The sequence below is a fragment of the Miniopterus schreibersii genome, assembly GCF_964146895.1.
Source record: "Miniopterus schreibersii genome assembly, chromosome: 5".
NCBI lineage: Eukaryota > Metazoa > Chordata > Mammalia > Chiroptera > Miniopteridae > Miniopterus > Miniopterus schreibersii.
Window position 1 is genome coordinate 88,388,554 of NC_138106.1, and position 12,727 is coordinate 88,401,280.

At 46.2% G+C, this 12,727-nt stretch overlaps 1 protein-coding gene across 1 annotated transcript in view; it reads left to right on the top strand.

Annotated features, from left to right (window-relative positions):
• Positions 1–12,727, top strand: part of SLC9A9 (solute carrier family 9 member A9) — a 485,438-nt gene that overhangs the window by 274,305 nt on the left and 198,406 nt on the right. Inside the window, exons 10-11 of the mRNA XM_081137930.1 lie at positions 5,942–6,055; positions 7,580–7,691. Of these exons, the coding sequence (XP_080994056.1) occupies positions 5,942–6,055; positions 7,580–7,691 (226 nt within the window). The remainder of the gene's footprint in view (positions 1–5,941; positions 6,056–7,579; positions 7,692–12,727) is intronic.

Here is a 12,727-nt window from a genome sequence, read left to right on the forward strand (position 1 = left end):
TCTTCTTTTCTTTTTATTTGTGTTACAGTTTTGTGGGTTCTTTCACATTCCAGCTAAAATGGATTTCAGAGCATTACTTAGACCAGTAGATGGTCAGGGGATTGTGTCAAACTGCACGAAGCCAAATACAAGCCATGCTGAGGAATTCGCGTGAATTTAGTTAGTGTTAGTTAAGCCGGGCTTGATGAGCTGCTGCAATACTTCTCTACATAAACCACAGTAATATGGTAAATTTCTGTTCTTTTACTGATAGAAGCCAATCAAAATTAGTGATAAACATATTTTATAAAGTAGACAATAAATAATTCAGACTAAAAACACAGTATCTAATAACAAAGCAGCCAGTTACGTTGCTTAATTAACATGCATGGTTCCCATGAACTTTCAGAGGTTATAAATGCAGATTGTCTTCCGATGCCATTTAAATATCTGCCTAGTCTTGTTTGCACTATTAACTTGCCTTTTTTTTCCCCTAAAGAAAAGCTTTGCCAGCAAAGATTACTTTTAACTTAGGTCCTCTCCAGAGGCTCACAAGCTGTAAATTGATGGAAATAAACAAATGTTGTTTATGTGCTGGATGAATGAAATGTTGAGCCAGGTTATTGCTCGCCGGCGCTGAGGAGGAAGTAGGCTTGAGGACGTTCCTCCTGAATACTAACTGACTAGTTGGACATTGTTGTGATGATGATGATGATGATGATTGGTTCGGGGTTGGAGATTTTGTTTTTTGTTTTTGTCTTCATTTCAAACTGACCGATAAAGCTATTCCTTCAGTAGTTGAGTACTCCAGGCCACAGTAGGGCAGTGAAGTCCTGACGGTCAGACTGGCTGCTTCTGTTTTTGTGTGTGAAACAAAACTGAATTTGCCCACACATTTCATTAAGTGCCCTGGGAAGGAAATTACTGTGAGGTCTGTTAATTCGGAGGACTGTTATTACATGACACAAAGAGACAAGAGCGCTAGTCAGTGCTGCTATGTGCTTATGAGGGGAACCTTCTTTAACACTGACAACCATCTACAACTTACAATAAGTGAGTCTATTAGTTTGTCAGAGGTGTTTAAAAATTGACAAAAGCTAGTTCTGGCAAGAGTGTGGGGAAAAGGGCACCCTCTGCACTGTTCTTACAGGTGCAATTGGTGTATTCTTTCTGAAGTGCAGACTGGTAGGGTTAGCAGTGGAAATGGCGTTCTTGGGGTGCCATGAGGAAAATAATTTTCTGAGGCCCCCACCGGAGGATGGGGTTTTGTGGAAAGCTTTATTGATGATGTAAAGTTAAGGGGAGTTCCCCTGTGAGGTCCCATCTCTGTCCATCTTGCCATGGAAGACGCCCAATCTTGTCTTCAGCAGGGCCAGAATTAAGGCCACTGCCCGTAGTTTCAGCTCCATTTAAAGTACAGCGCAGTCCACCATCCTGTGTGTAGGCCACATGCCCATGGAGAGCGACCAGGCAAGCCCAAGGGCAAGTGCACATCGCAGAGCAAGAGAGCGAGAGCCAACAAGAGCGAGGGCTAGCCCACAGGGACTCCGTCTGGGGAACTAAGCCAACAGCTGCTTCAAACTAACCAACTGACTTTCCGAGATCGCTGCTTCTGATGGGGTCCACCCCCTAGCCCATCCACTGTTCCTCGGGCTAGACTCGCAGGCAGGCCCCTTCCCTACGTCACCCTGACTTCTCTGTGCATGCGCCATCTCCCCCTGTGTCTGTCCCCTTCCCCCAGTGATCTGTAGGGAGTGGGCCAGGGGTTCCCTGGGGAACATGAAGCTGCAGTTTCCTGGTGAAACAAACAGGCTGTGCTTCCCACTGAGTATGCTCAGCAATGCCTGGCTCTCCCTTTGCTCTCTTCATTTATTAATATTAGTAACTAGCTGATTATGATGATAACATTAGTATGTTGAAAAAGAAAATTTAATGTATACACTTTGACAGAAGTAGCCCATGTCTAAGAATTTTATTTAAGGAGGAATTGCTCAAATGGGGAGAGAGAATTGTATAGAGGTGCTCAATGCAGCATTGTTTATAAGGGGAGAGATCTGGGCAAAAACAAACGTATAGTAATGGGTAACAGTGAAATAAAATTTGGTAGGAAGATACAAGGGGTTATTGTGCTGACATTAAATATTTTTTAATCCATTCAAACTTTTTGCCAAGGAAAGAGACTGAAAAATATTAAGTTAATAAAATAAGTTATATAAAAATATGGTCAGGTTTATGTAACATTACGCAAGTTGCCTATCCATCTTCTGATCTATAAATCATTTTTAAAAATGTCTCACAAAAAGATAAGTACTTTTGTTGTTGCTGTTTGTGTTTTTCTGCACTCAAAAAACATTTTTAAAGAAAATAAGAAAGAAATTAGAATAGGTAAGGATGGTTGATAACTTCCTGCTTGAGCAAGGCCAAAGGAGGAAAACACTTGGAAAAATCTGTATTCTACTTTAAAACTTTTGTTTTAACTTAATCTAGTATTTTTAACTATGAAAGTAACACAAGTTTATAGTAAAAAGAAATAATAATAATAATAATACAGATGTCGAATGTCCATAAAGTGAAGTGAACGTTGCCTGTATATGTTACTGCACGTGATGGATTCATACATACACAAACATACCCTTTATTTCTTTAACTTACTTTTTATTATTTAACAATAGATACTAGATACCTTTATCAATCCATATAGAATTCTGTAAAATGTATTCTATTATATGATTGCATCGTATCGATTTAACTATTTCTTACATTATGGGTATTTGTCTCTAGGTTTTTGCTAATACAAACAATTCTTATAAAATTTCCTGATTGAAAATTTTATACAAAATTGTGGTGTTTTGTTTTTCATTTCCACTCTTGATTCTTCCGGAATTTATTTGGATATAAGGAGTAAGTTAGGAATCCAACTTTAGTTTTGGCGATTTTTTTCCCAAATTAGGCAACTTTTCCTGTAACCTTTGTAAACAATTTACCTTTTCCCCCTATGATATTATAAAACTGTTATTTCTCTCTAAATTAATATGCATAAAGCTCTGGGTGGGAAACTGACCAAAATGATTCACCCAGCCGAGTAAGTAGCAAGAAAAGGCAGCTGGGAGGGATGGCGGCCGCCAGAGCCGCTCTCCTCAGGGAGCAACCAGAAAGGCCGCGTGAAGCACAGAGAAGCAGGCGTCCAAAGGAACGGACAAAGCCGCCACGGCACCCAGGACTTGCAGGACCGAGATACTAAATGAAAACAAATTAAAGCTGAAGTATGCGGAAGGCAGGAAATAATAAAGAGAGTAGAGAAATTAATGAAATGTGGAGAAAAGAGTACAGCGTAGAAAAATCAACAAAACCAAAGCTGCCTCATGGAAACACTCATAAAATTAATAGCTCCCCAACAAGATTTATCAGAAGGAAAACACACACATTACCAGTATTGGGAGGGGATGTAAACACAGACACAAAGAGACTGGAGGTTTACAAACAGCTTTATGCCAGTAAATAAGAAAATTTAGATGGAAGGACAAACACAACTGACTAAGACTAATACAGTAATGAATAGAAACTCTGACAATGCCATATCCATTAGCATAAAGGTATGTGTAGTTAAAAATATTTTATTAAAAGAACTCCAAGCCCAGAATTATTCTAAAATTTTTTATTGATTTGAGAGAGAGGGAGAAACATTAATTTGCTGTTCCACTTATTTATGCATCATTGGTTGATTCTTGTATGTGCCCTCACAGGGCATCGAACCTGCAACCTTGGAGTATCCGGACGATGCTCTAACCATCTGAGCTACCCGACCAAGGCCCAGGATTCTTCTAAACATTTAAGAAAGAGAATAGAAACCTGCTTTGTGAACCGTCAGTAACTTTAACAATACAACCTGGTAAAGACTTTACAAGAAAGGACAATTATAAGCCGGTCTTTTGTCATAGAGACGCAAAAATACTAAACACAATATTAGAACATTAAATCCATTTTAAAAAAAGGATTAGAAGGTACATTGTTAATCTGTAAGAGTTTCTACAAGTACAGTAGAGAAATACTGAAAGTTTTCAGCATGAGACTGGGAGTAAGACAAAGAAGCCGTCACCCCCCCGTCCTGCGCTGTGCGCACCGTGCCAGAGGCCTGACACGTGGGAGAGACGACACGGAAAGGGAAAAGCAAAGCTATCCTTACTTGGAAAAAACATGATTGTGAAAATCCGAAACAATCTATCAATTAACTATAAGAATTATTCAATAAACTTAGTAAGGTCCTGCATACAAGATTAATAAAAAATCAATTGTATACGTGTATCTAGCAACAAACAGCTAGAAAAGAAACTTTGAAAAGGGTGCCATTTACAATACCAACAAAAACCATCAAATATCTAAGACTAAATCTAACAAAAGATCTTCATAAAGAAATTACCGAGATATATAAAAAAATAAAAAAGTCATAATAACATGATGTTTGTGTATTCCATGCTGTAAAGACGCGCAGGCTCCCCAAATCACCTGTACAGTCCATGCAATTCCTGCTAAAACGCCAGTCATGGATATTTTTTGCAAATGAACAAACCGGTTCCTAGGTCCCAGTGGCAATGTCAAGAGACAGAGTGTGGCTGAGAACCAGCAGCCACACCACGTGCTGACGACGGGCACCAACCAGGCTGCCGTGGGGAGGCCGCCCGGCCTCAGAAGCCTCGGGGCTCCCCTGGGGCTCCCCGGGGACTGGGAACGAGCTGTTCCCAGAGCAGAGTTCCCCACGGCCGGGCTGCGCACCGCGCCTGTCCATAAAGGAGACAATAAACAAACTGTGACACGTCCATGCTCAGGAAACATAAGCTGCTTCTACGCACAAAGGGGAGGAGTTCACAAACAGTGCCGAGCGAAAGGTGGCGAATGCGAGTCAGTGCGCAGGGCTTGGTCCCATTCACGTGAAACTGGGAAGCGGGGGGGCGCTGACGTGTGATGTCGAGGGGCCGACGGCCTGTGGCTGCATCGGCGGGCAGGCGGCCGTGGGAAGGGCGCAGGGTCCCTGGGCGCTGGCAACGGTCCCCTTTCAAACCCCGAGCTGCGAGCGCTGGGCCAGCTGCTGCCTGAGGCCCGGCCGCGAGCACTGGCCAGGCCTCCTGCTGATGCGCCAGGGTCCGGGGTTTGACCCCTCAGCGCGCACAGGCCCTGGGGGGCGCTGTCCACGTTCAACCTAAATCATTTAGCTAGAGGTCCCGGGATAAGCCTGGGGGCATTCCCCGGCACGGACGCTGTCACCCGGCCCCCTGAGCGGGACCACCTGGCGTGTCCTTGCCGCCTGAGCTGATCCCCGGGCTTCAGCGTGTTCGTCTCCAGCCAGAAACTGTAGGCGCTTAGTGGACATAACTACGTCAGTCAATTTAGTGAGTCTCGTTGTCTGAAGTTTACAATGCGCTGGTCGTTCCAGTGTTGAAGGACTGGCGACATTCACCCTCTTCCTAGTTTCCAAGTCGGTCCCTCCCACCTGCCTGCGGACAGTGACTGAGCTGCAGGTTTCCTCAGGTTCTGAGAACCCAAGGGCACCCCCTGGCCGACTGCGGGGGATCCAAACCATCTCTGCGTGGTTTGCTACCGTCCGCCTTAAGCAAAGCACGTAGCTTCAGTTTCTCGATGGAATAGTCTGTCGTCCCAGTAGGAATTGTCCCGTGGAGGGTACACGCTGGTTAAGATGGCCCAGGGGGCTCTCTGGCCGCCTTGCAGCTGGAAAGAAGGATGGGACGTGGATCTGGCTTGGCGTCCGGCCCCGGGCAGAGCCACAGGGGAGCCAGCTCTCCCGACAGGACGGGCAGGGCCCCCCGCGCCCTGCAGGAGCTCAGCGCAAGGCCGAAGGGACAGCCCTCCCGGATCAGGGAGCCATCACTCAGCAAACACGCCTACAGGTTATTAAGTGGACTCAAACCCCAGTCGTAACTGATGATTTTGGTCTCTGTTTCGTTTCCAGTTGTTTGAATTTATGAACTTCCTGGCTGAGAACGTCATCTTCTGCTACATGGGCCTGGCCTTGTTCACGTTCCAGAACCACATCTTCAGTGGTCTCTTCATACTCGGAACCTTCGTATCCTTGGAAATGCAGACCGGGGCTGGTGAGAGAGAACCGGCTCTGTGTTCTCACTGATTATGCTGTTAAATTGTTACAGTAATTTCCCCAGGTTTAGGGCACGGCTCAAATTTAAGGCAGATACATAATTTCTAGTTAGGGGAGAAAAAGTCCTAAGAAACTGGGGCCTTTAATAAATGCTTATGGTTCAGCGGGAGAACTTGGGTAGATCCTGGGGGGGAAGGGAAAACTAGAGGAGAGTGATTTTTTTGAATATCCAAAATATGTTTAAAATTATGAATCATTTGCATAAAAATGTCAACCCAACCCATTCATTATCATGATCAGAAGACAGCGAGACTACTAAGCTCTAGAAATATTTTCATTATAAGATGGTAAAATTTTTTCAGTAAGGACTTTGAAAATAGGACATGCTGAGTAAAGACCAAATGAAATTAGCACGGTGGATATGTTTTCAATATCTTAATAATTGGGCACATGTAAGTTTATTTTAATAAGGTAACCCTTTCTTATATACAAAATAACAGAAAATCTAGACCTCATTTTCAGTGCAGAGGACTTTTCTGGCACGAGGCCTGGCGTGCAGGCTTCCCAGTGGGAATGGATATCTGAACAAAAGGATACCAAGCATGGGAGACGTCCCCAAGGACAGTCAGCAGCTGTTGTCCTCCTTTCCACTTGGAAAATGGACACATGTCCCCTCAGATCACAGGTAGATGGCCTTACAGCCAGAGTCAAAACGCTTTGTCAGAACCCTGTTCTCACCAAGCACCTGCCTCCTGCTCTCTGTTCGCTGAGCACTCAGCTCAACCCACAAATTTCATCCAAAACGTGGGTCTTAGACGGAAGCTCCTCTTGCCAAATAGCTCCATCAGATCTGAGGGTGAACCAGAACAGGCAGACTGTCAGGGAGGGGTCCGAGATGACAAAGGGAGAGATGGCTGCCTCCAATATTTTCATAGATTCTAACTTACAAAGTTTGAATTTAGTAAAACACCTCTTAAAACCTTACTTGTGTAGATAGGCAATTCCTCTCAAAATTAAATTCACCAAAAGAAAAAATATCAGTGAAGCCTGCTGGATCCAGGGCGTACAGACTGATGGGAAGTGGGGTGGTGATCAGGGCTGAGGTGCACTTATCTTTTCTGAGCCCTGCTCGAGAAGATGACGCCCCAGCTCCGCACGCTCTCTGCCTCCGTTTGGCAGCAGAATTGAGTATAAAGTCAGCCATCAGCAATGTAAATGTGATGAGAGAGTTTACAGCGATTGAAATGGTATTGGGTTAACAATTGTACACCAAATCTATTCAAAGAAACGCAGCGTTCTCTATTATTTCTGGAAAGGAATTGGCATTGAAAGATGAGTTTTGGAAGCAAGTTGGACATACATCTACTGACATGTTCATCCCTGTTGTCTGGGCCATAAAATAGAAAAACTGAAGGACAGCACACTTAAAGCTCAAGGACTCACACCCTCATCGCAGCAATGTTTTCCTCAATGCTTCCCTGTGCTTGCCTACAGCTGGCCATTTTTGTTGCCAGAGCCTGCAACATATATCCCCTCTCCTTCCTCCTGAATCTGGGCCGAAAGCAGAAGATCCCCTGGAACTTCCAGCACATGATGATGTTCTCAGGTACGTGAGCCCCGGGGGCGCCTGCTCTGCTGCTCTCTCTCCCAGCCCCACGCGGAAGGCCCCAGGACAGGCAGAGACCTCGGGGGAAGCGTGGCTCCCATTTACCCCGCTGGAGCCAGCACCACACCCACACTTCTTAAGCTATGAGCAACAGAGGGATTTTTCTTTCCAGAAAAAAAAATGAAATTAAAGGAAATCTTGTTGGGATGGCCTCAAGGTACAGCATCTGCCAGGAAATGGCCCAGAATAGGTATTGGACTTTCTCCTGACCAGTTTTCATTTTGGGGAATTTGCATGATCTTTTCATAAATTGCATCCTCGAGGCAAGTCCTCTGAAAATAACACCGTCCTTGTCTGATGCGAAAGCTCCTCTCCTCAGAACCCCTGGCCTCCCCTATGCTGGGCCCAGGAGCTCCTCACAGTCAGTGCAAAGCAGGCCCTATCTGAGCATGCCCCGGTGCTGAGAAAACAAGTCCTCAGCGGCACTCGCCAGGTGCCAGAGCAGTTCCAGCGGCCGTGTGCGAGCTGACAAGGCCTCTGCAATCAAGAGGCGCATGTGCTACTTGCTTAAACCAAACCTGAAGGCTCCCTTTTCCAAAAGGAAATAAACCAGATGAGTTTGCTGACCCTGAACCACTCTGGGGATTGAGGTTTCTTTCTGTTCAATCAGTTTTCCGACCGTTAGTCTTCCCTTTCTGAGACCTTTCCCCTTACAAGCCTTCTAGGTGTGTTTACACTTACATCACACTCACGTGGCCGAGGACACGCGCTCCTGAGCTCCGGTCTGTGAGACTCCCCTCTAAGCCCAACAAAGTGCTCCCAAGCTGGCACTTTTAGAAGTAGTACTAGGAATAGAAGGCTTGTTTCACCTTCAGCTCCTTCTCGCCTGTTCCACACAGCAGAGGGTGGCAGCTTGGGGCTGTTGTTTAGTAGGGTGCAGGCCCGGGTCCGAGTAAAACCCCGCCCTCCCGGCCTCTGGCGGCGCCTCCCTGCGAGTGAGGGAGGAGCCAGGCGGGGTCGCCGGGCCGCAGGTGGCCTCTGACTGGAGCAGCAATGATTAGGTAATGAGCTGACAGATTATGGGAAAGCAGGCGGCAAATGTGATCACCGGCCCGCGGAAGTCCGCGCTGGGCTGCTTTTTCACAAAGCATTTCTAGGAGTTGGAAAGCTCTCTCCCTTCTTTCCCATCGGGACATCGGTAGTTGTCTCTGGAGAACACTGGCTTATTTTTAAAACTTGGATATTGCATTTAACCAATGTTTTATTTTACAAAGAAGACTTGGAGGAAAATGTGGGTTTTCGGTGGCTACATGGGGAGCTGAAGTGTCTGCCCTAACGGCCGCCTGGCTTGATGGCTTCTCCAGGGGTTGGCACCTACATTTGCTCAGCTGTAGAATCGGGCTGCATTAAAGACCGAGGCCAACTATATGGTGTGCAGGACCGGGAGACGTGAAGAGGCCCTGAATTTGGTGGTATCTTTATGATATTCTAAAGCAGAAAGTCAGCAGACTATGGCCTTTGAACCAAATCTAGCCCCTGCCAATTTTGTAGATAGCCCTGGAACACAGCTAGATCCCCCCTTTTTTAACATAGTGTCGGTGGCTGCCTTTGCACTACAAGGTCAGTGTGAGCTGTTGCAGCAGAAACCATATGGTCCACAAGATCTGAAATATTTATTCTCTGGCCCTGTTCTAAAACATCACCTCTAATGGGGTTGGCATTACTGGTTTAATTCAGGGAATGCCAATCAGTTACTCCTGTCTTTAAAAATGCCATCATGCCAATATTTCAGGGCACCTATACACATATAACTATAACGTCCAGAGTAGGATACCTGCTGTCTTCCCCCTTGAGCATCCATGTCATCTGCCAGCCATCCCGTCACTTACTGCTAGTGGTTTAGCAGTTTAACCTCAAAGTTCAGTGTCATCTTGGGCAAAAATGAGCTTCTGTTTGACTGGACTTTTGTTCTCATTGAAATTAATCTGAACAATAAAGAGATTGGCTTACTTCCTGTTTTTATTACAAGTTAATATCGATGATATTCCCTCATATGGTGGAAAGAACATTGAATTTTCCACTAAAAACTGTCTTCTTAGCTTTAAAATGAGAAGATTACAATGTTATTTGGCTATGTAATGGGATCGTAGATGCTCAACTTGAAAGCCACTCTACACCTTTCTAAGGCCTTTCCTGAGCAGTGTGTTGAGACTCCCAGCCAGGGCAGAGTAGGACTAGGACAGGCATGTTGGTCTCTTTTGCAGACTGCAGGGCGGGAGAGGAGGGGGAGAGACGGGAGAGTGAGAGAGATGAGGTTGGATATCTTGCTGACAATCTCAAGATGAACTAGAGATGAAACTGAGACTTGAACCCAAACTCCTTTACTTTGAACTTAGAGTCCCACCTCCACATAACACTACTTCAGATTTACCCTCCAGGTCATGATTACAAAAGTTAAATCAAAACCATGCCCTTTCTAACCCAGACCAGTCCCAGCATGTCTAACATGTCCCTCATGCAAACCTAACCCCTGTGTAGTTCAAAACAAACCAAACCCATGGCAACCCCCCTTCTAGCCTCTGATGCTGGTGTTAACTGCACCTCAGACCCCACCAGAGTGCAGGACGCCTCAGGTGAGAGGTCACCACGGGCAAAGCAATATATTTCTTCAAAAGAGAAAGCTCCAGGGTCAGCTTTGGTTTTCAGCATGAATTCTGATATGCTATACCTCACTTAGGGCCTACGGTTTTAAATAGATTTGCCAGGAAAGAGAATTTAAAAGGTCAACTTCAGGTAAAGTAAACAGAGGAGGGGAGGTAAGGAGCAGTGTCCAGCCTGCTCTGGGCGAGTGAGCACAACCCCTGCTGAAACTCAAAGAAAAAGCCGGAACCCTTAACGAATATGTGCTTTATAATATATTAATATAGCCCAATGTTCTTAATTATGTGCAGGGTGGTCTTGGCCATCCAATAAGAAGGGTGGCTTTGGTAGTCCTGCAGCAGCATCTAGTCGCCCATGCCTCACTAATAATTTATTTATTTATTTTTAGTTTATCTTTATTGTTGAAAGTATTGGATGCATTCAGGTGGAGCCTTTCTGTGCATAGCTCAAACCACTCCCAGAATCCTTTGGAGTAAGGTAAAGAACAATGAACTGCCATCTAAAATGAGAGCATGAACTTACTTCCACACTCGCTCGTTCCCGGTCATCAGCTGGCCATTCAGCAGACACTCATCAACACCCTCTCCTGGGTAGGCACTCGGGTGCATGAAGACAGAGATGCAGGCCTTCCCTCGACAGGCCTGCGCCCAGCAGCAGCTGGGCTTCAGCTGGGCTCGGTTTCCCAGGACCCTGTGCCACAGCGGGTCAGCAGCCAGTCAGATAAGCCCAGAGCTTTCTGTCTTAGTCGGTGACACCTACCATTTCATGATCCCTTTTCCACCATCTTTCCCCTCACCTAATGCACGTCTTTTGCACACTGGGCAGGAGAGCTGGCTGTGCTTCCAAGCACAAGATTCACTTGTAAAGTTAACAAAGCTTAAGCCCCAGGCTCCCTCACTACACAAGCCCCTCCAGGACGCTAGCAGTGTGTTCTGTGGTACGTACAGTTGTTGTAAGAGATATTTTTGTATTATTTTTCTTTAATCGTGTCCCCAAAATGTGTAAGTTTCTCAGGCCCCACAAAACCTGAATCAGATCAGTCTCCAAATCTGGATGTACCCAGAGGTGAAAGTTGACCAAGGACTCCAGCTGCTGGTAACTCACCTCCTCGCCATGAGCAGGGCCTGCAGTGGCACTGGGACTAGGGCCCAGCTCCATGGGGGGCTCTGGTGCAACAGTGTTCTGAGTAAAGCTCACATAGTTCATGGAGGCTCCCACTCCACCCCCGCCACCTCTACCTTTTGCCTCCAGAGTGAATTAAACTGAGTGAAGCAACTGTTGGGGCCCAGATTGAATTTCTCACCTAGCACAGACCCTACCTAATTCTTGTTGCACAGTAATCTACACACACGCTTGTACACACACGCACACAGATACAAGCACATGCATGCACACACACGCATGCACACACACGTGCACATACACATGCATGCACACGGCCTTAGGATCTGAACGCGAGGAACGGTGTGGGACCAGGAGTAGTTGTCTCTGTCTTCTGTCTTCGGAAGCTGTTAGCAATGCCAGTTCTGGTTTGGGGAGCGAGGCTGCAGTCAAGAGTCAATTGGGGAAGATTACCCTGGGAATTTTTAAGGCCTTTTTAGATTCAAGGCCAGGAGGTCAGAACTGCTCCTATGTATCATGTGACACCCAACACTAAGGACTTCAGTGACGCTAAGCTCCCCTGAGACTTCTCCGGAGCACGGCCCTGCTGATGCCCGAGAGCTGCTCTCCCCCGGCTCTCACTCCTTTGGAACCAAGAGGCAGAGCTATGTGGTTTAAGTTGAAGGAGATGGGCTGCTCACAAATTAGCTTTCCCACTGACGTAATGCCTGGTACAAAGATCAGACCCCTTGTTTTAATTCAAACCCCTGTGCTGCAATTTTTATTTAATTTAAAACTAAGTAAGAGCCAGGAGTTGCTGAAAGGAGGGACATGTCAAGCCCCGTTGAGCCCTGGCAGTCTTCCTGAAGCCACTGAGGCCACCAGGCTGCAGGCTGAGCCTCCGTACAGGGCGGCTGTGCTGGTGTGGACGCGGGGAGGCACAGAGCGTCTGGGCAGGTGAAGGAGCCTGGCTGATGGCAGAGCACATGCCCCTACAAGGCGTCCGTTTCTGCAGCCCTTTGAAGGGACACTGAAACCCTGATATGTCCTATCATATAGACTAGGAAGAGTTTTAGCAAGGAAAGTGTAATGTCTGTGCACAAATGTTTAAATCCTTGCCCATGAGCTTGCACAGCCCTAGGTCACCAGGGCTTTGCTGCTAGAGTTGTCTCTTGCCCTTTGGCTGTCCCCAGTGTACATTAGCATTCAAGTAGCTGCCAGCAGCAGTGGAGTAAGAGCAAGGCAAGGAAGAAAAACTGAATTAAGAAAAGTTT